Source organism: Emydura macquarii, unplaced genomic scaffold (assembly GCF_026122565.2).
Source record: "Emydura macquarii macquarii isolate MOO-44397 ecotype Brisbane River unplaced genomic scaffold, CSIRO-AGI_Emac_v2 contig_691, whole genome shotgun sequence".
NCBI lineage: Eukaryota > Metazoa > Chordata > Testudines > Chelidae > Emydura > Emydura macquarii.
Window position 1 is genome coordinate 17243910 of NW_027130828.1, and position 26135 is coordinate 17270044.

General features: G+C 44.3%; 1 protein-coding gene across 1 annotated transcript in view; it reads right to left on the reverse strand.

Annotated features, from left to right (window-relative positions):
- CACNA1B (calcium voltage-gated channel subunit alpha1 B) overlaps window positions 1-26135 on the reverse strand; it is a 433344-nt gene that overhangs the window by 394663 nt on the left and 12546 nt on the right. The window contains exon 3 of the mRNA XM_067542172.1: window positions 23176-23315. Coding sequence (XP_067398273.1) covers window positions 23176-23315 — 140 coding nt within the window. The remainder of the gene's footprint in view (window positions 1-23175; window positions 23316-26135) is intronic.

A 26135-nucleotide genomic window follows, 5' to 3' on the forward strand; every position in this document is an offset into this window, starting at 1 on the left:
GGCAGCCCATACAGACCTTTGTTCTCCCTCACCCACAGGCTGCACCTCCTGGAGGTGTAGCAGAGAATCTCAGCTAGAGGCTTTATCCATTTGTACAGCGGAGATGCCAGCCTTTCGAGTGACGAACAGCATTTGTTTCTAGCCTTGGTGCCTCACAAGTTCTCAGGTCTTTAGTCTGCAGGGCCTCAATGGGTGGAAGTCTCAATCGTTCTGAGAGATCTGCATCCCACAGCACATGGGCGCCGGATGAAGAATAGTACAGGTAAAAAAATAAATAAAGCTAGGACTCTAATGAGAGATCTAAAAACCCCCGTTCACTGAAGTGCAGCACACATGGAACGCCTGACGGGGCGGCGCAGAACAGAGGGTTCACGTGAGCAATAACTTGGGATGCGCCGCGTACTCTGCATCTCCAACTCACTTGTGTTTTCAAACGCGTGCCAGCAAACGGCGGATGCCATTACAGAACCGGTTTGTGTCGCTGGGCCCCGACGGAACCGTGTGCGCTATCCAGCAGGTTACTGCCGCCTTTGTTTGCCAGCGCTGAGAATTCAGCTGCAGACGTTGTGCACGCATCTCATGCGGGTGGCTCTGATTCAGCCCAGGCTTCTCCACGTGAGCAACAGCGTTCCATAGGCCTGGAGTCTACCTAGGCGGCACGTTCAGGGTGCTATGCTGAGTGAAACAAGTGCAAGAGCTTTCCTTTAAGGCCAGCCCCTAGGGAGATGGTGAACTGCAGATCAATAGATCAAAATGACGTCAAGGAACACCTGGCTGGCATACAAGCCTAAAATTAGCCCTGCCAGCTTGGATTCAGTTCCCATGTGCCAGTCTAACCCTCTGATCTGACTGCTCCATGCTAGTCAGCACTGAGGACTGGGGTGAATTGTGACTGGGAGAAGACAGGATTCTCCACAGAGGAGGAGGCTGTTGGAGCCACCACAGGTAGCAGTGTAGTTTCATCGGAGATCTCTACACTGCAATAAAACACCCGCAACTGGCCCGGGTCAGCTGACTCAGACTTGCAGAGGTCAGGTTGCGGGGGCTATAAAATTGCAGTGTAGACTTTCAGGCTTGGCCTCCATATGGGTATGTCTACCCTGCAATTGTATAGTCTTCCCCACCCCAGACCAAGCCCAAGTCAACCGACACGGGCCAGCCACCGGAGTTTTACTGTGGTGTAGACGGACCCATATTGTCCACACAACTACAGTCTCTTCATTAGATACAGTGCAGACGTTCGGTCAAAGTGGCCCAGGAATGGCCCAGTGAGCCGATGTGATAAGGCACGGTCCGTGAGCACACAGAGGATATGGTACTCGGGGGGGTCGTGAAGCACACATGGCGGAGTCTGCAGCCTGCTTCCATTTGAGATGAAATTGAAGAACAAGCCACTCAGGCCTGAATCGTGAGACTCTTTGCTCAGGGGATGCACGGCTGGGCACTCCAGTGAAGTGACGGCTACATGGTGTCGAACTAGGGCTAAGCACTGGGCAAAGCCTTCTGCACTGACGTAGAGCTTAGGCCTCTTGCACGATGGACCCCTCTCCTCCAAGAGGGCAGGTTCAAAAACGAGTGAGCAAAAGAGGAGCGTGTCTGAGGAGACAGTACTATAGCCAGTCTCTGAACTGCCTGCTCCCCTCCTAGGCCTCACCCCTGGAGTAGTCCACATGAGGAGAACTAATTCCAACCCACGTCTTTTCCACCAGGGAACTTTGCTATAAGGTTCAATTAATTTTTGCTGCTGAGTCCTCGGCACGTCTCCGACCTCTGGAGGTCTCGGTGTATCTCCCTCTCACATATACGTGAGCGTCTACGCACACACACTTTTCCCTGTTCAGGGGACAAGCGCTAACGGTTCTTTACCCGGCTCACACTGCAACTTAAAGGCAGCCCTTGTACTTGATGTGGAGACGACAATCCCACTGAGAGGCATTTGATCGGCCATTTTCCAGATGCTCCCCTACCTCAGGGCATCGCAGCTAACATCGACCTAATACGCAGCTTTTCCAGCTGCGCCTCAGCAGGCCCAGTGGTTAGGGAAGGGGACTGGGAACCAATACTCGTGGGTTCCTGCCCTAGCTTTCCCGCTACCCCGTTGTGAGTTCTGGGGGCATGCCACTTCACTCCTTCATGCTGTCGTAAGAGTTACCGAGAGGGCCTGGCAGGGGCAGTGAGAATAGGGAAACCAGGTTTCTCAAGAGAAAAACACTGGGGCCATGTTGTGGCAATGGGCGGGGAGGAGCGGATAGCCAATCTTTCCCTTCCCCCACAAACAATGCCGCAGCGTCAGTGAGGGGCTCTTAAAATGGCTGTGGAAGGATTTCAGTGGGATCTTGTCTTTTTTGGTCCCAGTAGAAACACGGTCTCTGTCCCGTCTCCTCCTCCTCCACACTCTCCCCATTCAACCAACCAGTGGTGACTAGTTTAGACAACCTTCTCCCTTCCATCCCCTGCCTGGATCAGTCCATCCCTAAAGTAAACAGGCAGAAATGTATTACTCCTCATTCGCTCCATCACACAGAGATGGGCACTCTGAATACACTTCGTGTGGTGTATACAATGGGCAAAAGTTTCCCTTAGAACCACCACTGCAGCCCCAGACTCTTGTCTCTGCCAGCCTGGGCCTGACATAAGCCCAGTTGCCTCAGCACTCCCATCTCCATTTGGGCAATGAGTAGCCTACTGAAGGCAAAAATCCTGAGCGAACAGAAAAGATGCCATTCACTGCCAGAACACTAGCTCCCTGGCAGGCAGCCGCCTTCTCTTCTCTGTTCGGTACAGCGCTGAGCATGCCGTGAGAGCTCAGTTAATCACGATGCACCAGGACATAAGGGGCACCAGATTCTTCAGTCCCTTCCATGATTCAAAGCCCTGACTGTTCAATCTCACCTTGCCACCCTCACAGTCTCCTATTTCTTCATGCCAGGAGCTCTGCGTACACCACAACTCCAGAGACCGTCTGCTCTGCAGAACTGTGCTCCAGAATCTAAGCTTCAACTGTTTCACATTATGTTCCTAGCCCCCCAAATGTCAAGATAACCTTAAAAACCACAGAAACGGATGCAGCGTTCTCCTTCTCAGCCTGCACACAGCTCCAAGAGGTGCCAGCTACCCTCATCATCTCAAATCAGGCTGTTGACTCTGAAACCTAAAGATGACCTATATTCCACTAGAGGAAACATCCTATTAATGTGTTTATCCCACAAGTCCAAGATAATTTCCATGCCTGGCCTGCTACCATCCACTCACCTGCCAAAATGTTCAGCTTCTCCCTTCATTGTCTATGCTGAGGTTATGCATTGCCAGTGCAAACAGTCTTGGTCCACTGGACATCATAAAATAAATTGCATTTAGAATAAAGCTACCACGGAGGTTCCTGTGCCCCTTGTCTTATTCATTTCCGTATCACATTTAGCTTGAAGCCCCCACTTTCTAATTTATATGAAACTGCTCAGAGTTTCCAATCTGCTGTAGTACCCAGTGGGCATTGCCACTGCTCATGGGCCATAGACTATCCAGGGCTTTGCCTAGGAGAACAATACTTGGTTGCAAGCCAGCCCCAGCGCTTCCTCTGCTGGGGGTCGCTACCACTTGCAGGCTTTGAGTAGCGTAGGCCAGAGTCTAGGCTCTTGCTGGGAAGTTTTGCTTCCCCTCCAGGTGGTGGAAGAGCACCTTGTGAGAGGCCCCATCTCCATGGTATCGGCTCTGGGGATGCTGCAGGGACACATGCTCCAGTAACTACATTACTTCCCTTCACGTAATAGATGCCTTAACAATAAATTGTTACGTTCGATCTTTGGGTTAAAGGGGTGAATTTAAATAGTATTTTGCCTGCTCATTAGAGTATCTGAGATGTGCAGCCTCTGAACAGCAAATGAAGGCACAGCAGGCATTGAACATGGATTTCCTGGGGCCCAAGCTACCTACCAGACAATCCTTCCTCCCTCCATTACCTGTGCATAACATTACAGCAGAGGTGGAAATATACAGCATCTGCTACACCAGATCAGGCCACATGTCAACTGAGTCCAGTAGCCTGATTCCAACAATAACTAGCACCCTGTGTCTTTGCATACCACGGTGATAAGCACTTCAGAAATACCTGGGAGACAGGCCGATAGGAAGGCAAAGAATGTGACTTCACTGAGACTACACAGGTAGTAAGCATTTGCTCTGGAGTAAGTTTGCAAACTCAGGGTCCAGGCTGCAAGTTCTTGGGAACAGGGATATTGACTTCTTTCCTCTCTGTAAAGGGCTGAGCACACACGTGTGGTGCAATATAAATAATTAATAATAAAGAAGAGAAGAAGATTCCCTCCTGACCCAAAAGGTGACGGGCTATGCCCTGGAGCATGAGATTTACAGCTTGTTCTTGAGCAGTTATGTTGCCTTCTGCAGAGCTGACAAGAGCAAAAACTTGGTTTTGTCAGTAAAATGCACAAATATGACCAGGAAGATATATAACAAGCAAATATCTGCAGTACCAAGGGGCCAATATTACAAAGTCACTTTTCTGACCATAACCACATTTTAGAAAAATCTCCAACTGAGTCCCATTAATGTAATTGATTTTTAATAGCATTCTCAAAGAGATTATGTTAACATTTTAACAGGGACATAAGAAATTGAAATTAAGCCTCATCCACCCTTCCTCCCCATAACAACAACAACAAGGTCCTCTGAGGAGCCGGAAGGTTAGAACGATTATTGCAAAGAGGAACGCCACGCTGCTCTGCCCGGGCGCGGTGGGGGAAGATGGGGAGGGTCTGGATAAAGCAGTCAAACGTGTGTCTGCTTATCGCTGCTTGCTGAACCCAGCAATGCTGACGGCTGGAGTCTGCAGCGAGGGAAGACAAACGGAGCTCCACGTTACCAATGTAAGGTTTCTTTGCCCTCTCGCCCAAAGCAAAACCAGATGGGACGTTTTTGTACAGCGCTACTGTTTGTCAAGAACAAGCATTCTGCCATGCACTGCTGGGAGCCTTCTGGGCTGGAAAAATATATGCTCAACACACATCTCTTTCAGAGTTTCTCAGTGCCAAAATGATTTTGCCTAGGTTCTTGGAACAGGCCTTTGGAGTCTTACCCAAAGTTGGGAGTTGCTAGCAACTCTGTTAGATTCAGAAGCCGTGGTCTCCCAACGAGGCCTAGAGAGCTGTAGAGCATCACGGCTTCTCTGCCCCTTTCTCCCGGAAAGAGGCCCCCAGGCAAGGACTCCAGCTTTCTCTGCTTTTATTTGTTCCCTCTATTGAGCCTCTAACCATATATCTTCAAAACCTACCTGTATTTTAAGGTAGTCAATGCCAGGATAACATGCATAAGACTGAGCCCTTCCTGGATGACATTGTGCCTGTTCCAGCAATAACGGAGGTGATTTATTTTTCTAGCTTTGCAAATGAAGGATAGTAAATCTGAAGCTCTGGACATTTTGACTAAACTATGCTCACTATTCTCCCTCTCCGCCACCATGACTCCCCACATTCTGATCTTCCTTTGGGCTAAAGAACCGGCCTGTGCCTCGGTTTGCACATTCTCCCCCAGTCATGTGTGCTGTTGTTTTTTTAAAAACACATTCCCACTGTTACAAAACCACTGATCTCTTTAGAGGACTCTCTCACTCTCCAAGAGTGGGCAAATGCCTCTTATAAGACTATGCTGTTGCCATACATTCTATACCAGCTTCAAACGCTCACCAACGGGCTTCAACAAGTACATCTCAAAGCCCTTAACAAAGAAAGTCAGTATCATTATCCTCATTTTACAGACGGGGAAACTGAGGCACAGAGCAGCGATGTGCCCTGCATCCCATCACCCAGCAGGCCAGAGCCAGGCACAGCACCCAGGTCTCTGGAGTCTCAGTCCAGTGCTCTGTGCACTAGACCACGCGAACGATGGGTTGCGGCTGGGCGTGTTCTGTCCAGCTCAGGTAGACAGCCATGAGCTAGCCTGCTAAAAATAGCAGAGGAGCTAGGGGGTCTCATGGGCTCGTCACCTGCATATGTACCCTGGCAGTCTGGGTAGGTTTGTACCCAAGCTGCCACCCATATGCCCCTTGGCTACGTTAGCATCCTACCTCAAGCAGGGCTAGTGCAGGTCTACCTACCCGAGCGGGGAAAGACACTCCTGATCACAGATGACATTGCATTGTCCTGCATCTCTCACTGTGAATACATAACATTATCTGCCCCTATAGCCTTGCTTTTAAATGTGTTCCGGTGAAAGCAGGGAAAGCAGATCATGCCCAGCTTCTTTCATCCCTTTCACCTCTGGTGCTAATCCAAGGCTACCCTCATTTTATATCAGCTGTAATTAGCATTAACTTGGTAACCAGGGAGAGGGGGGAAATGCTATTATTTTTTGTAATGAACTTAAGATAAAACCACTCCTTGATCCATTTTCTACAATTGGTAGCCAAGTTTAGTATTTCCAAATCCTCTTACGTTGTATGTATCCAATTTAAAACACTTTATTCATTACTACACAAAAGGGAAATTTAGACAGTGTTAAGAGCACAGAATTCACCCAACCCAACTTTTTAAGCTATGCATCCACAGGAAAATTCCTCATCTCAGGATTTTATAAAATCCTCAGCACCGAAATCTCTCTCTGTCTGGGAAGTGGTTAAATGAAGTTTGACACCAGGAAAGGAAAACCAGGAAAATGTGTTTGTTTCTATTAAATCTCTTTCATTGTCAGAGCAGGGATACTCAATATAAATTAGAAATTAGGATAAAAATGTCATCTGCTAAATGTTTCAGAATTGGCATTTTGGGTCCTGATTCAGTAAAGCACTACGCCATATGCTCAACTTTGAGCGCAGACTTAAGTCCCTTTGAAAAAAATCAATGAGCTTTAAATATATGCTTTGCTGAATTGGCACCTTGGACTCTAATGTCATCTCTCTGAAGATACAGGATTTATGGCCACTGCATTTGGAAATGCAAAAGCTTTTGGTGCTGTTGATCATCTATATGTATTTATCTAGCCAAGTCTTATTAACTGTGAAATGGTTCCCGCTCTAGAACTTTGTCTGCTGAATGCCAGAAGCAGTATTACCCGCGTGTCTAGGCAATGCACACAGCCAATGTCATTTTCTTTCTATGCAGAGCAGAAATGCATAGTCTAGAGAGGGACTGAGACGGATCAGTCCTCCCCCGGACAGTGTCTTAATGCCACTTTACGTTGTCTTTGGACATCACTATTCGTGCCATGCTTTAGGCTAAAGCACCATCTTGGTAGCCATTTCTCACTGATTCGACAAACTGCACCCTCTGGAAAGCCAGCAGAAGGCAGCCAGCTAGGCAAGTTAACATTCCCACCCTGCATCTGCTGTTGCGCAATTAGGTTATCTGCTTGGTTCCCTGCCAGCGCCTCAGGCGACTTTACCCCCTTCCGCAGTCTCAGCTATGAGTGAAAGGATGCATGGCTCCAGGCCTCCTCCAGGCTTTATCCACCCTGCCACTGGTTCCCAGAGGCAGAGTGCTGTCATCACGTCAAAAGTCATGGAAAGAGCCACGAAACGAAGCAGAAGAGAGTGAGTGTAAACGTACCTGCTTACCTCTAGGGCACCCCTTTGTGACCAGACATGGCAGTGCAGGCAACTTCGCCTCTTGCTGTCCCTCTGGTGACCACTTCCTCTGCCGTAATGGTCAGTCCCAGGCTGTCCCTTCTCCAGACTGCCTCACTGGGTCTTTTGTGTCTCAGCTCTCTGGCCAACCCACAGGACAGTGTTCAGCTCCAAAGCAGAAGGTCCTTCGTCCTTCCTGGGCTTGACTCTAGACAGAAGGTCCTTCACCCCTCCGAGGATCAGCTTCAGCTCCTTCTCCTCATCAGTGAACTGACTCCCCCAGCTTTTCCCTGCTGGGAGTCCACGTACAACATAAACTAGCTTTCCACCCCTCCTGGGCTTCCATCTCATTCCCTGGTCCTCATGGGCCCTGGCTCCAGACTCCTCTCCACTCTAGGGCCCCACCACAGGTGCTAACCCTGCTTTCTGCCCCCAGCCAATCCCAACTACTGGCCCTTCCTCCAGGCTCTTCCAGGGAGAGGAAACCCACCCGAGATTCTCTCTCCAGGTCTCCCGCTTTCCACCTGAGCGTTCTCTGCTCCTTATGCAGCCTAGCTCCTCCTGGCCTGACAAGAAGACAGTTGATTACCTCCCAGGTGAGGAGCATAACGAATTAGGTTCTCCCCCTTGCCTTACAGGTGTTGGTAATTAGGTCTGCTCACTGCAGCCTTACCACCTGGCTGCTATTTGACCTGCCTGGCTGGTTCCATTTTTGTGCGGATTTGCCAGTTGCCAGGAAAAATAAATTTAATCTGCCAGCTTTTGTTTACATGGGTCTAAAGATTTGCGTTATTCTCACAATGCAGTGGGCTATCGAATGTTAAAAGTTTCCGTGTCCAGCTAAAGATGCTGCAGTGTTCCCACTTCTTCAGCTTAAGCGATAACAGATCAAAACTGCTGAAAATACAGCAGCTGTCTGCCCTCCAATATACAAGTGCCCCACGCGCATGTATGAGAGAGGGTTTGAGTCACATGAGAATGACCAGACATGCAATGTTATCAATCTTATCCATATGTGTTCTCTCTCTAGCTACGATCAGTGGCTGTTGATGAGGGGGTGGGATGTGGCGTTGCCTTGTGGTTGGGGTTGTGGCATGCTTGCTATGTGGGGTGTGAGTGCCGGGTGTTTTTGCATTTCACCCTACCTCCCAGTGCTCCAAAATGAGTGCAATGCTCTCCCATGGAAAGAGAAGGAACTGGAAGCTGCACTGCCCTTCTCCAGGCCTGGAAAGTTTGTATTTAACAGCTACCTTTGTATTTAAGCATTACACAGCACGGCAATGAGAGCCTACCGCGAGCTGCTGCCAGCCACAGTGCGTTCTGCCCCCTGCTGTTCCGAACCCTGCCTTCCCATCGTGGAGGATGACTTTGGTGCGCCACGAAGTGGGGGGTGGCCACGGAGACCAATGACAGCTATTCTGCACAGACGCCATTTTTATATTCTTGGAAAACAGCCCTCTGTTCATTATTACAATTCTTCTTAATGACTCACAATCTTACAGCCAAAATCTGCTCTCCGATATCTGCACAGATACAGAGTGTTTGAGGCCTGAAAGGACCGTTATGATCACCTCGTCTGACCTCCTGCATCATATAGGCCAGAGAATCCACCCAGTAATTTCTGCATGAAGCTCATAATTTCTTTGAGCTGAAGCATGTCTTTTAGCACCATAGCCTATTTTGCTCTAAAGATATTAAATGTTGTAGCCTGCATCTTACAGTGACATCACTGATGACTTTTCTCGTGTACCGGATGGCAAAATTTGACCTTTAATGTATATAAGTAAGCTATGAAGAATTGCTGAACCGGACCAGAGCTCCAGTACCTTGGACCTGACAGTGGCCAATAGCAGCTGTTTCAGAGGAAGGGTCAAGATACCCCACAGAGGACAATTATGGAATAACTGCCCTGTTTTTTTTTTCCTAACTCTCTTCTTTGACAGCCCTGAAGCAGGAGATTTTATACCCCTTCTAAAAAAAAAAAAAAGTTTCCTCTCTAACGTAACTGTGGATGTTTTCTTGGTTCATGTAAGTATCCAGTCTTGTTTTGGATCCATGTGGGCCTCAGTTATTTCTTGTGGCAATGAGTTCCACAGGTTAATTATGCATCACATAATTGTTCACTGAAAGTGAACAAGTTCCTTGGCATGTCCCCTGCATTGCATGAGAGGAGAGGCTGGAACACACAATTTACCTTCTGTATGAGTCATGATTTTCTATACCTCCACCATGTCCCAAGCTAAATGAGCCCAGTCTTTTCAGTCTCTCTTCATAGGGAAGTTTCTCTGGGCCTTTCATCACTTTCATTGCTTCCCTCCTAAACCCAAAGTTTAAAGATGCTTGGTTCTGGAATTTTTGTTTCAGCCCAGCAATAATAGCATGTTCAGACCCTCTCCCAGTCCACTTTGATCAGCAATGTGTTTTTAATCAGAGCATCTCTCCTGCCCCAACACTAGCCAGCTGTTGAAACCAAGGTGGCCTAACCAGACTGGTTGGATAAGTGTATCCACTTAAAATCAACAGGTTTCTTCAATATTCCTCCACAGAAATACCAGAACAAATAAGGTCCTTCCATTTAATTATTGAAAGTCAACAGGCAGTGCTTTGCCTGACTGGCTATATGCAAGAGAATGGAGAAAATCATTGCCTGCTACTGATTTAGATAATGCTGAAACACCGGGGAGGAATTTTTTTTTTTTTTTTTAAATAAAGGATTAAACCATCCAGCTCATTTTCCGGAATCACAAAGGACTTTTCAAATATCCCAGCTCTTTATATTTTTGACATGTCATGTGGGGGAAATAGGAGCTATTTCGGCTTGGGCTCGGCTAGGATTCCTGTTGATCCATTGTTTTCACACTGCCAAAGTGACATTTCCAAGACTTCACATTTGTCCCAGCTCAGAATTAGCTTAAGGGAACCATGTGCTGCCCCATTCATTCTGCTACCTACTATATTAAAGACACTTAGCCTTTATGCAGTGGTCTTTCAACAGGAGATCTCAAACCTCAAGGAGTAAAAAATCACAGCAAACACAGGAGGGCCAGAGTTAATACCACCACCAAGCCTTTCATCCATATCTCTCAAAACACATTACAAAGGAGGTCGGTGTCATTATTCCCATTTTACAGCTGAGGAAAATGAGGCACAGAGCAGGGTCATGACTTGCCCAAGGTTACTCAGAAGGCCAGTGGCAAAGTCAGGAATAGAACCAAGGTCTCCTGAGTCCCAATCCAGTGCACTAACCAATAGGTTGTGCCACAATGTTGTCATGTCATTGCAGATAACAACTGAATTATCTGAGAGCAATGGGAATATTGCCCAGATCTTGAGATATTTACGTGATGGTCCAGTGACACTGTACCACTCCCCTGACCCCCAGAAGACATGGGTTCCTTGGTTCAGCCTGGATCAGCCTCTCTCCCCACTCTCAAGTTGTAGAGTTATTGTCAGTTTGGAATTAATGAAGTGGAAGTCACTTTTCTCCACTCTCTTATCTTCCCAGGCACATCATAGAATCATAGGGTTAGAAGGAGCCGCAAGGGTCATCTAGTCAAACCCTCTGCCAAGATGCAGGGTTTGTTGTGACTAAACCATCCCAGGCAGGTGGCTATCCAGCCTCCTTTTGAAAACCACCAGTGAAGCCGAGGCCGCCTGTTTCACTGTCCCACCATTCTTACCGTTAGGAAGTTTTTCCTGAGATTTAATCTGAATCTGATCTGCTGTCATTGGAACCAATTGCTTTTTGTCCTGATGTCTGTGGCAAAAGAGAACCATTTTTCTTCATCTTTTTCATGGCAAGCCCTTCAAGTATTTGAAGACTGCTATGATGTTCCCCCCCCCCTCTTTTTTTTTTCCCCAAACATACCAAATTCCTTCAGCCTTTGCTCATATGGCTTGCATTCCATCCCTTAGATGATCTTTGTTCCTCTCCTTTGGATCCACTCCAGTTTCAGAGATGAAACTGGACACAGTACGCCCGCTGATGCCTAACCTGGACCACGCAGAGCATGAGAGAGCAGTACTATCACCTCCTGTGACTTGCATGCTAGGCTTCTGTTAATGTAAGCTACATATATATATATTTTTTTTTTGCAACAGCTTTGCAGTATTGACTCATGTTGATGTTGGGATCCACCACAACACCCAGATCCTTCTCAGCAGGGCTGCTGCCCAGCCATCACCTCCCTTCAGAAACCCTTGAGGAACCTAATGTTCCCAAAGTACCACAAACCCTTTAAGATCAGCCCTGGTCCTAAACGTTAAAGCCCCATGTTCTCAGAAGTGGCCTCTCATTCTAGCTGCCTGGCTTTAGATCCCTGGGAGGCTGATTTTCTGAGGGGCTGAGCACCCACAGCTCCCATCCACTTCAACTGGACTTGTAGATGCATCCCCAGTACCACCGATGATCAGGCGCTGGGATGTCGAAAGCTGGGTGTTCTGAAACCCAGGCACCCAAAATCAGAGGCTGCTTTTGAGAACTTAGGCCTAAGTGACGTGGTCATGGCTAAAGATCGTGTTAGTGTCTGGAGAGAACACAGGAGTCCTGAGTCCCACTCTCCAGCGCTAATCATTAGACAACACTCTCCTCTCTCATAGCAATTTTTACTCTCGGGCACTGAAGATAATGCTAGTTAGCATGTTTTAGAGCTGCACTTTTATTCATCTTTGCTCTCTGAATCACCAGCACTGCTTGCCCAGCAATGCTAATAGATTCATTCAGAGATTCATACATCCCACGGCCTGAAGGGACCATTGTGATTATCTAGTCCAACCTTCTGTGTAACACCGGCCAGAGAACTTCCTGAAAATAATTCTTGCAGCAAATCTTTTAGTAAAACATCCAATCTTGATTTAAAAGCTGTCAGTGATGGAGAATCCATCACAAACCTTGGTAAATTGTTCCCATGGTTAGTTGCCCTCGCTGTTAAAAATTGATGCTTTATTTCCAGTCTGAATTCGTCTAGCTTCAATTCCCAGCCATTGAGACGTTATACCTTTGTCTGCTAGACTATAGAGTGAATAATCAATTATTTGTTTCCTATGTAGGTACTTATAGACAGTGATCAAGTCACCCCTTCACCTTCCCTTTGTTTAATTTCATAGACTGAGCTCCCAGAGTCTATCACTATCAGGCTTGTTTTCTAATCCTTTAATCATTCTTATGGCTCTTCTCTGAACCCTCTCCAATTTATCAACACCCTTCTTGAATTGTGGACAAAAGAACTGGAGACAGGAGTCCAGCAACCATTGCACCAGTACCCAAAACAGAGGTGAAATAATCTAGCTACTCTGACTCCACATTCCCTTGTTTATGCATCAAAGGATTACATTAGCCCTTGTGGTCACACCGGAAGCTCATGTTCAGCTGATTATCCACCACAACCCCAAATCTTTTTCAGTCACTGTTTCCCAGAATAGAGACCCTCTTCCTGTAAGTATGCCCTATGTTCTTTGTTCCTAGATGTACGCATTTACATTTAGCAAGATTAAAAAGCATGTTCGCTTGTGCCCAGTTTAGCAAGCAATTCAGATTGCACTGTATTAGTGACTTGTCCTCTTCATTATTTATCACACCCACAATTTGTGTGTCATCTGCAGACTTTATCAGTGATCATTTTATGTTTTCTTCCAGTCATTGATAAAAATGTTAAATAGCATATGGCCAAGAACCAGTGCCTGCAGAACCTCCACTAGAAACACACCCGTTTAATGATGATTCTCCATTTACAATTACATGAGACCTATCAGTTAGTCAGCTTTTAATTCATTTAATATGTGCCATGTTATAAATTAACTTCCTAGTTTTTAATCAAAATGTCATGCAGTACCAAGTCAAATGCCTCACAGAAGTCTAATATATTACATCAACATTATTAGCTTTATCAACCAAAGTTGTGATCTCATTAACAAAAGGTATCCAGTTAGTTTGATAGGATCTATTTTCCTTAAACCCATCATGATTGGTATTATAGTACTGTTCTTTAATTCTTTATTAATTGAGTTCTATATCAGCAGCTCCATTATCTTGCCCGGAACCGATGCCAGACTGACCGGACTATAATTACCCAGGTTATCCCATTTACCCTTTTTAAATATTGGCACAACATAAGCTTTGTTCCAGTCTTCTGGAACTTCCCTGGTGTTCCAAGACCTATTGAAAACCATCATTAATGGTCCAGTTGGCTCCTCAGCCAGCTCTTTTAAATTTCTTGGATGTAAGTTATCCAGACCTGTTGATTTAAAAATGTCTAACTTTAGTAGCTGCTATTTTACATCCTTTTGAGATCCTGGGGGAATGGAAAGCATGTTATCATACAATAGGACACCATCTGTTTTTTTTCCCCTCAAATACAGAGCAGAAATATTTTTAAACATTTCTGCCTTTTCTGCATTATTACTGATAATTCTACCATTTCCACCTAATAATGGACCAATACCATTGTCAGGATTCTTTTTGTCCCTAATATACTTTTAAAACTTGTCTTATTGTCCTTAACTCTGATGGCCATGGATTTCTCCTTGTGTCCTTTTGCTTCCCTCGTCAATTTTCTACAATTCCCAGCTTCTTATTTCATTACTATCAACTCTCACTTTTTCTCCATTTATTAATTTTTGTTTATAGCTGCCTTTACTTCCCCTCTAAATAAGAACAATTTTTAACCAATATGGCCTTCTTCCTTGACTATGGCTTTATGGACATCTAGTAAAGTGTTCTTAAACAATTCCCAGTCATCTTTCACAATTTTATGAGTAAATTCTTCCTCACAGCTGATTTGGCTCATAACTGTCTTCAGCTTTGTGAAATTGGCCCTTTTAAAGCACCAAGTATATATATCACTAATCTGGACTTTATTCTGCTTGCACATTATAAATGTGATCAGGTCATGATCCCTTGTACCTAAACTACCATTAATTTTTCGTTCAGTCATCACTTCCTCTTTAGCTGTGAAGATGAGGCCTAATGTAGAATTCCACCCATATTGGATGCAAACGTTGAGTTAGTCACGTATGTAGCACATTCTGCCCCTAGAGAGTAGCAACTGCCAGCTGACCAGATTCTTCCACTAGGGCGGGCAATAGCTCCCTCGCTGCTCTATGGGACAGACATCTGCATTACCTGGCATTTATGGAACAATCACAGTTTTAAGGACAGACCACAGCCAACCTACCCACCACACCCAGCCCCCATTGTCTTAACATGCTTTGGCTATTTGACTCAGTATAGATGATGCTTTGTTGTTACCAGCCTCGCTTTTAATGCCATGAAATGTGTAAAACAGCTGCCTAGCTTAATGATCCTGGCTGGGCCGGCATTACCAGCTCAGATAACGACCCTATTGCTATGGGAAAACATGCCTTCATTTCAATTGCTGTTGTGGATTTTCTGCAGGCAGCCCAACTGCAGGGTCTGTGGGCAAAGGAGGAGGAAGCCCTCCAATAATGTCACAGCTTTAATCACAGGGGATTTTGTTTCTTTTTGCTAACATAAAAAGCTTCAGAGAAGTTGTTAACAGGCACAAAACATGGAAATCAGCAGGAGATGGAAATCTGAAAAATGCTTCTGTCATGTTTCCTCCCTCTCTTTGGAGAAAAGTCATTTGTCACCGGCCTCATCGTTCCTGCTCCTTGTTGCATAAAGCCCATTATTTATCTGTTCACAGCCCAGGTAGTCAGATCCTCTAGTATTTGCTGCTAATAAAACAAAGCAAAAGCACCTTAAGCTCATTATCTAATTCCCTTCTGATACCTTGACCTGAAACTCACAGCTTGCCGCAATAGGGGAAGGAAGAGGAGCAGGCCGAACTCCAGGCTTGGAACGTCTGACAAAAGAAAGGCTTAAAAACTTCGTGTGTCATGACAAGGATTAGTTCAAACTAAAGCCCCAAATGTGTCACCTGATCTGCATGGTCAGAGCCCTGCACCCGGATGGCACCACACTGACTTCAACGGACCTGGGCAGACGATACTGCAGGATTGGTGCCTAGGATGTCCCAGGTCAGGCGTGTTCCGTGTTCCCCAAGAAGTGCTTTTCTCGCTAGCTGGGGTTCAGATTTCAATCCCCTTCTCAAGACAGACATGCAGGGCCCCATCCTCAACTGGTCTAAATTGGTGTCACACCACTGCATTCAATTGAGCTATTCTATGGCTACATCTGCACTTGAAGCTGTGGGAGAGTGGTGAATCCCAGCTTGTGTAGACATACTAGCGCTGGCTCTCGTTGAGTTAGTGTGCTAAAAACAGTAGCGTAGCCCCAGTATGGGCTACTTGGCCCAAGTGCGTGCCCACGGGGTCTGGGGGGTGGGGGTGCGCTAGGCCTTGCTGCCATTCACCAGTGCCCATGCTACCATAGCTACACTCCTATGATTAGTGAGTTAGTGAGATTGTATCTATGCAAACTGGGAGTCAAACCGCCAGCTCCAAGTGTAGACATAACCTGCGTGCACCCAGCACATAGCACAGCGGAGCCATGAACTAGTTGGCTTGTAGGCGCTACCGCAATACAAATGTTAAACCATACACCGGTTTACACCAGCTGAGGACCTGGTCTGGCCCACAAGATGGTGCCATGGGGCATCTGGTCTGGAGACTAAAGGAAAGTTTGTCACCAAGCACAGATTCTTTCCGTGGTTTATTCCTCAGCCACACTATGTACAGGGCTAAGGAAACGTTCACCTTGACTTACAATGCAGCCATATGGTTCAACCCATCTCTCCAGCTGCCTTCTCAAGTCCCTACCAAAATCTCAGGTTTAAAACACAAAAACATCTGCGCAGAGCAGGGGGAAGGAAAGATAGAGAGACATTAGCATGGCTCACATTGTGAGAGACGCAAGAGATGCCAGCAGAGACTTGGTCGTCATTGTGCTGGGCACTGCCTGCTCCTAGGAACTTCCAGACAAAATACACAGGACAGACACAGGCTGGGAGTGGAAATAGAAGCACAGAGATGTGAAGTAATTTGCCCAACTAGGATTGGAACGCAGGTGGTCAGACTCCCACTCTAATACCCTCTCACTGAACCACGCCGCCTCTCAAGTCTTCTTGGATTCATGTCAATAAATTTGTAAGGAGCCCAGATACCATTGTGATGGGCACAATACAAGCTCCTGAGATCTAGCTCCTTACGGTGGAGTTCTGCCTCCAAAGAGGTTCTTCTCACCAATTACCAAGAAGCTGGTTCTTTGTGGGTTTTCTCGGATTTATTTATTTATTACTGGGGCCTTCAGCCCTGCTTCATTATTCCCTTCCAGACAGCAGAGAGATCTGAGCTGGGACTTAACTCCGCATTCACTGGAAATCGCATAGAGCCTCTTCACCCTGTCACATTTCTTATCTGATTTCATTTCGCAAGGTACCACTAGCGCCTCTGCATCAGCAAGTCACCATCCATCATGGAAGCAGAAAAGAAATTGAAAAGAGGGATCAGAGCTACTAAATTCTATAAAGGCTTTGCTCTTAGTGACACTCGTGCTCAGCATTAATAGCAATCAGACTTAGCCCATCGTTATCCATACAATACAGTGATACAAAGAGGCTTACTTGTTTCCTTCCCAATAAGTTATCAAGATGTAAGCCTGTCCCTATGGCCACTGATACTTGTGCTCAGCTTTGCCTTCTGCTGAAGATATGGAAAGAGTTAAATACATAAAGGGCACAGACAAATCTGCATTTCCCCTCTTCTGGTCCCTTTGCCCCTAAAGCACTTGAGTTGTGGGGTTCGTTAGACATAAACCCAGACAGCACGCTTTCAAAAGCAGCCTCGGACATTGCACCAACAGCTTTTTTTTAAGCTACTCCTTTGTGCATACACAAACACCGATTGCCTGGGGAACTGCATTCGGACACGCAAATCTAAGCTTTTTGCATGCATAAAAACATAAGCATGAAAAACTATAAGCACAATTATAAGAGCCAGGTTGATGCCCCGTTAAAGATGTGACACTGTGAGCTCAGTTCCATGGGAATAATCCACAAAAATACATCCTAAGTAATAGTAGCGGCTCAAGGAAAATGTGGGTAAAAGATATTGAGGATGTAAGAGCCTCCTGTATGAATGATCTTTTTCATACATATCTCCATTGCTATGTATATTACGTACCCAAATTAGATTAATAAAAACATTAAAGTTGAAAAGTCAAGCACTCAGAAATTAGAAAGTACCAGAAATAAAATTGTCTGTGCTACTTTAATTTGCTCCATCCTATATGCGTGCATCATGATAATCTTTAGTTACACGATCACATACTATTCTTTCCACAGGATGGACCTGCTCTGATATTGAATTAGGACTGTGTAGTGAAAGAGACTGTTGCCTATAGAACCCTTGCCTCATTTGTTGCAGAATCTGGAAGGTGTGTAGTGGATAAAACAGAGGACTGCAGGAAGAGAAAAGATGGTCTAATGTCCAAGGCAGCTGAATGTTACCTTGGAGAACTGAATTCTATCCCTGTTTCTGCCACAGAATTCCTGTGTGTTGCTGGGCAAGTTATTTAAACCAAACTTTTCATACGTGGTTATGAATTGTGCATTCCTCATTTTCTCGGTACTTAACCTATTAATAAGAATTGAGCATCTAAATCTATTAGTTTTGAAAATCCCAACCTACATGTATGCATCGAGGAATTCACTTTTCATTCTGTTACCAATCATTTTGCAAGTACTCTTCACCCCCATGTCAAACAAACATTCATAAATCACGGCAAGGTATTTCCCTCTCTGGCTGTATGATCAGAGCTCTTCAAGGCACTGCTGTGCGTTTTCCTTTTGATAATTCATGTACCTTCCTCCTAATAATTGTCAGACTCAGTAACTCCTAAGAGAATTAGGTTTTGGACCCTAAATAAAGCTAGGAAGCTGTGTATTTATGAGTTCTGCTGTTTATTTGATACTTGCTGCTTGCCCTGCTCTTAGACGAGAAAGTACAGTGCTCTAGGACTTGATACCACCAAGGTACGGAGACGACTGCTTTTCACACCCTGCTACAAGAGTAGTATATCAAATTGGTCACATCATTAGGACAATCCTGGTAACTAGCCAAGTCCACATCAAGGACAATCAGGTCATTTCTCTGCGCACAGAAAGAATTACCTTCCAAACTACGACTGGGCTTACTAGCGCCACTAGAGCAATGCTAAGCAGAGACCTAAACAGCTCCGTGAGAACATAACACACGACATTTGTCAGTCTGCCTTCCCACACAGTGAGAGTACCGCTCCCTTATGCTGCATGGAATGCTCAAGTCTAGGCAATCACATTTCTCTACGCTGGCTATATACTATGATGCAAAGTTACTCTGCTGACATCTTTATGGTGAATGCAACGGTGTTTCCCTTTAGTACTTGCAGCTTAATGGGGATGAAAGCTCCGATGCTAATGCACAAGTATGACTGTATGGCAGGCTCCTGCTAGTTCTTAATTGCAACAGGTTCATGCAGCATGTTCCTTCCATCGGATAGAGGGAGTTTACAATCTCTACCTGATTAAGGACCTGATTTGGAGCCTACGGAAGTCAATTGGAATCTTTCCACTGACTTCTGTAGTCTTGAGATCAGGCCCTACTCCAAAAAAACACTACACCAAGCCTCTAGGAATGATATTGCTGCATCACACAAGGTGGTTAGCTGATGGTAGAACTCCATTCCCCAAAACATTGGGAATGGCTATTACAGGACACATTGCAGGCATACAGGCAGAGCTAGGGGCAGGCAGGGCCTATTCCCTGGTGCTAGTGGTTTAACAAACTCGTCCGGTTCTGGTCCACTTGCTCAGTTGTGTTTTGGTTTGGTTTTTTATTAACAATTACTAATGGAAAGAAGCATCACCAGTGTTAAAAACACACCAATAAAAACATGCAAGTCAAATAAGAGCCTCTATTAAATACTTGCTGCTCTTTCTAATATAGCTACAGACGTCACAACAATGCAACGTTCTTTGGCATTTGTCTGCAACTGGAGGAGTTTAAAACAAACCCAAAAAGAAATTGAGGGAAAAGAAAACCTTCTGAAGAGGAGAAATCTATTTGCTTCCCTGGCCTTTATTAACGGCAAATCAGCAGGCTTCCCCGAAAGTAAATGAGAAAGAGACACCGCAGCACTTTTGCGGTAAGAAACTGAGTGAGTGCTTTCTGGAATGACAAAACAAGCCATTTTAGGCCACAATCTATTAGCCTCTAGTTTAGTTCAACAGGATATTGATCCTGGCTGCAGATACCAGAACTGTGATTTATTTTCTAATTAACAAATTCTAATGTCTAATTTTGACAGACAAAATGTCTGTCATCGCTGGCAGACAACAACAACAACATCAAAAGTGTTCCAGAATTTGGGCTCTGGTGTGGGGAGAGGGGATGGTAGGTTGCAGAATGTCTGTTGAGACAGGTGAGCAGCTCATATTAAAATTCACACAAAGGAGAGGTTTGATAAAAGCACAGCACAAACTAGCTTCTCCCTAAGGAAACCGCTAATGAGAGAAAAGCTGCTTTTTGCTTTTCTGGGTTTAAGCTGAAAGCTGAAAATGAGATCAGGTTTTCTGGTGTTCATCATTTATCATTCCAAAGAATACAGGATTAACAAAGGCGGCATGTGTGGGGGAGGGGGTGGTGGGAAGTTTTCTGTATCACATGATATGTTTTCACAATCTCGCAAACCTGAATGATCAAAATCCATAAGTATTTAAGATTTATTTGCAGGTGAGCTTTGTTCTTTTTATCTTTGCTACGAGAGGGGTTTGACGTGACCGAGGGGCTGTCTGGGTTGACTATTATCTTCCATATAAGAGAAATGAACCCATCTCACGTACCACCTGTACGTACGGTAAGAAGAAAATAACTTGGCAAGGATAGACTTTGCAATATTAGTGTAGTAAGAGTAAGACTGTAGCACACATTTTATAAATATATGAAATGCTGCATCAGCTGCGGATTTTACTCCTGTAGGTCATTTTTATTATTTTCTGATGTGTCATGCGCGCGCACACACACACACACACACACAAACACATGTCACACACACACCACAGCAAGAGCTTTTTTAAATAAACTGATCTGCTATCATTTTTCATAGAAAAGAAAAATCAAAGTTAAATTCATGTCATCAGCTAGCAAAATCTTCCCTGAAGAAATAATCAGGTTTGTTATTGGTAAACATTCTTCTTCAGTGACCTTTCTTTAATGTCCTCTTGCAGGGATGTCATTATGATCTCTCTCTCCAACAAGATGGCCTTGCTTAAAACTTCCGCCGTGTATGGGTTATTGAGTTAAAAATGGGTGGGTAATAAAGTTGCCCAGTGATGCCCAAACAAGCTTCAAGTTCTTGCCTTTTAGTTTAGAACACTTGTGGCAAGAACGGAAAGGAAGAAGAACCTGTTAATCTAAGAAATTTAGAGCTGAGCACAAAAGCCTTCCTAGAAACATTAATGTAATACTCTGTGTGATGCTGCAGATCTTTCGACACCTCTTCCATCCCATAGGTTCCTTCTTTTCATTATTGGTTTTGCAAACTCAGGCCCCAATTCAGCAAGGCGTGGATGTTACTCACCTAGCTTTAAACTCGTGAACAATCCTAGTGACTTCAGTGCTTGAAGTTAGGTGCACACTTAAGTACTGTGCTATAGAATCAGGGCCATAAATTATAATAGTTACAGGGGATGTGAATTTCTTCCCTGCAGATGGCTGTTATACTTAATGTCTCTCAGTTTATGGTAAGTCTTTCCTGCACCGCTTGCATGGTGGGAAGTCCATGTACAAGACAACTTCAATACAACCCAACTAGTGTCACCACTGGAAACCCAGAAGCCTTGACATTAACAGGACTGTACTTCAAAAGATCATAGATGTCTGCAGATGACAACAGGATTCCTTATTACAGCTGTCTAATCAAACTGATAATCCACAATTATATTAACAGATCAAACAGCTCTGCAAGTACTTGCAATAGAAATCATAGCAATGAAATGCCCGTGTCATGCCTACAGCATTACACATTCATTTACGATTTCATAAGCATGGCACGCACCAGGAGTATTCCACAAACTGACCAACTCAGTCACAATCAGAAAATATTTCACACAGTGTATTCTGATTCTGTGTTCCCATGTTAAAAAAGTACATCTAAAAAACGTGCCCATCTAAACAGAAATATGGCCCCCATTCAGAAAGCATTTGTATTCAAGAAACCACCTGTACACTTAACTTTAAGCCCACACAAGTATTTCTGGAGTCAATCAGATTTAAGCATGTGCTTAAGTGCTTTGTGGAGTAAGCGTGAATTTAAACATGTGTTTAAGGGCTTTCCAGAATCAAGGTCTGCTTTTCCTTTCTTTACAAGGGTAAAATGAGAAATAGGATGTGAAACATCTCATCATCAGTGACTGTAGCAATTGCATTAATTCAGGTTTCATCCTGGTACCTCCTAAAAAATTCCTAAAATATGAGCCTGATTCTCTTTTTGGCTTTAGTGAAGATACTCTTGATTTATTCCAGCACCAGTGGCAGGAGAATCAAAGCTTACATATTTATTTTCTTCTTCTCAAAGCATAATAAATTCCCTTTAACATCTTGACAGTCACATCACATGGTACACTGAATAACAAATAGAATTACAGTCATAATGCATCTAATGAATATATTTATATATATATGCATGCACTTTCCTAACAGCATTCCATTCCACATCACACGTCAGGATATGGACATTGGAGAATGTATATTCCCACTATATTCACGGTGTCAGAGAGGGTATGTAAAACAAGTAGATAGTAAACTAATTGGCTGATTCTGCAGTCTTCTATAGGCAAAACTCCCAGTGAAATCAATCAGGTGTTTGCCTGTATAAAAACTGTATGATCAGGTCCTCAATTAGGTCTTCAAAACCTTAACATCTATTTTGGACTTTAACAGTACAATTCATAGATACAGGAACTCTTTAAACAAAAGTTACTTTTCTAATCTCTCGCTGGCTAAACACACTATGGCACTGAACATAAATGTAAACTCTTACAATGTACAGCATAGGTACAACACATGTTCAGTATAGATACAAATTAACAGAGCCAACAGATGTGTTTCAGCTAGATACGTGCATCACACATTTCAGGAAGCACAACCAGAATTTTTCACTGTACAGCTTTTGAGGACACTCAGCCTCTTTCTGTTATTCCTTTTAAAGTCACTTCTTTGTAATGGGCCAGCTTCATCTCTGGTGAAACTCCATTGACTCTGATGGAGTTGCAGCTGTTTCAACAAAAGCTAAATTTCACCCATTACCTTTGTAAATATTTGAAATCATTTACTGTAATTAGAGTTTGATGGAAGAATGGATATCTCAGAGCATCTGGGCAAGGTATGACTGTGTATTCTAATAAGTGTCTTCACAACCTCTTTTTAGTTCAGTTCAAACAATACTTCAAAACCAGCTATTCAGCACAACAGCCATTATTTAATAACAATAAGGTCACCAATATAAAACTTTACTAAAGTGCATATTTCAAATATAATTCAGTGTAATTCCCTCCACCCACCCCCCGGATCCAAAATTAAAAAAACAATATGAAACAAAGCAACCTTAATCTCGTAGCAAGCTTAAAGCAACAGTAACAGTCACCTACCCTGTGAGGACAACGACAAAATCCATCACATTCCAGCCATTTCGGAGATAAGAGCCTTTGTGAAAAACAAACCCTAGAGCGATGATTTTTATACCAGCTTCAAAACAAAATATTCCAATAAAGTACGGCTCAGTATCATCCTAAAAGGAGGAGAGAAAAAATCAGAGATGTCAAGGAGAGATACACATTTCTTTGTTCATCTCAACATTTGTACAACTAAAAATAATGTATTCAATGTTCAAGTTTCTTTCTTAAGAGAAAACCCCTATGTATTTATGTTTACCAGACCTAAGGACACAGGAGTAAAAAAACCCCAAAAAACTGTTTTGTGAATATTTTTTTACATTCAAAAATAAATTGTGATTCAACATGTTTTGGAATCTTATTTTCTTTTGCCATGAATATCTGAACATTCTTATTTCCAACACACATATAGTCATGAAAAGGGAATTTTAAGATCAAATATGCACATAAGCAAAATTTCAAATCTGAGGTTTAATTGTAACCGGTGACGTTCTTCCTGTGTTCGTTACTTACAGACACCATGCAATCAGGGAACAGAAACAAAAGCCCGTGACACAGAGGCAATCAGCACAGACTGCAAATATTGACAACATATTATTTGCAAATGATCTGCAAGCTGAGAATTATTTGCTGGGGAAATATGCAAATAAGTGAAATCTTGGAATAATTTGAGACTTTTACGACCTGATCATGGACAATCTATAGTGTAAGACAAAATTCAACCAAGGTTTTTCTTTGTGAATTGTTTAGCTCTATTTGATTTTTAAATGCCTTGTCACGTCTTGAACAGTAATCCACCCCACCCCCAATCCTCCTTCAAAATAATTTATTCCCTCAATTCTTCTTTCAGTAACTGTCTCCTCCATGGTGTCTCCACAGCTTCCCTTATCTGAATTGCTACCCCACATTTATTTTTTGTTTGACTTAGTGCTTGCTCACAACTCAGGCAAAATTCCCATTCACTTCCCTTGGAGCTTTGCCCAATGAATGACAATCAGATTGGGTTCTTAGGCCCCTAGTCCTGCTATGAGCTTTCCTGGGCTCATAGACAGTTAATTGGAGGATAAGAACCTTATACTGTTGGCTTGTTGGGAAGAGGGGCCATGTTTTGTTCTGTGTCTTGTAAAGCCCCATAGACATTTGTGGCACTAGAAGATTCAATATTCGTTAATTTTTACTTTCAAATAATCAGAAAATTATCTTCAGTGCCAAGTCGGAATAGCTGTGGTTGACATTAACGGATGAGCTGGGGATGAGAAAGAGGTAACAAAGGCCAGACAGTAGGTAAAATTTTCAAAAGCATCTAAGGATATGTCTACACTGCAGACAAAATCTCCCACAGAAGCAAGTCTGAGAGCCGGAGTCTACAGACTCTGGATCACGCTATGGTGTTAAAAAGAGCATGTAAACATTCCCACTCAGGCTGTGAAGCCTGGCAAGCAGATTGGTCTCAAAGAAAAGTTCCTTCCCACAGGGGAACATCTACACTGCTATGTTTAGCCCTGTAGCGTGAGCCCAAGCCCAGGGCTGTAGAGCTGGGCTCTGAGACTTGCTGCTGTAAGGTGTTTGGTTTTTTTGCAATGTAGACATACCTTAATTTAGCAGCCTATGTCCCGTTTTCAAAAGGGACATATTTGGGAGCCTGAGACTCATTGACTCAGAGTGCATTTAGGCTCCTAAGTCACTTCGGTGACTGAAATTTTTATTCAATGGCTCAACTTCAACCCTGGTGTATTGCTATTTAAATCAACACAATTCCAGTGGGGATAAAATTTGGCCCCGTATTTGGGCAGGAACAGCGGCAGATTTGACTCTCGCAGGTTAAGGAATAAGTGAGCTTGAGACAAGAAGTTGTTTTGCAAGCAAAAAACCAAAAACCTCTTGCTCAGCTCTCAAACCCAGCACATACCACAAACGGCAAAAATTCTCACGAGTGCAGGAAGCCACCCCCCTCATAGACTGGTACACACACGCTGCAAAAGCAGCGTGAATATGCTGCCACATTCAGCAAACTGCTCCCAAGTGCTGTGCACACCAAGATTTATTCACGGAGGAAATTTGCAAGTAATTAGAAATAACGACTCAATCTGAAAGATCCAGCAATCCAGAGCTTTGCCAGAAGGCCACGCCCCAACCCCCGCACTCTATAAAGGAACAATTAGCACAGGGACAGGTGTGCAGTTCCTGCTGTCAAGGGCAAGGAGCAGAGACAGGTTAAATCTTTCAAAGACTCCCGCCCCATTAAAAACAAACAAACAAACAAACAAAAAAAACAGTAGTTTTTAGTGCTAAATTTTCATCATTTTTCAGCCAAGGCACTTACCCCCCACCCCCAAACTCCTAGGATGGGGTTTTGCAAAACATCAAAGAGAACAAGAGGCTCAAACCCCATTAAAATTAACAGGAATTAGGCTTCCAAGTTTCCTGGGATCAGCTGGAAGACATGATGTTAGTCAGGCTTTTTCCTGTTCCTTCTTTCCTCCCTTAACCGCTTTCATAACTTGAGAAAGGGCAGACTGGACGGAAGGTGTATCCCCCACCCATCTCTCCCTCAGAGTCTTTACCCTCTTCCATTCCTCACTGCTCACCCCCCCCCCCCCCACAAAAAAAATCTATCCCTTCTATGGGGCAGGGAGTCTATAGCTGGTTTCCTTTAGTTCACCTGTTTTTCCCTTCTTTGATTTAAGTTGATGGTTTCTAACTTTTTTCTTACCAGGACCTCCCTTGAAGTTCCCAGACCCCTCTCCCATTTAGCAAGCAGGGAGAGGTAAGGTGGTCACCCCCTGACTCCCATTTAGGACTGCCAGCCCTTGCAGCTCACACCCCCAGATGGAGGCCCTGTGATTTGGAAAAACTTTCTTCCCGCTGCTTTTCTGCAGCAGGAGCTGCATTTGTTTGGAGAAGGGAATCCAAGATGGAGGGCAGAGCATTTAGGC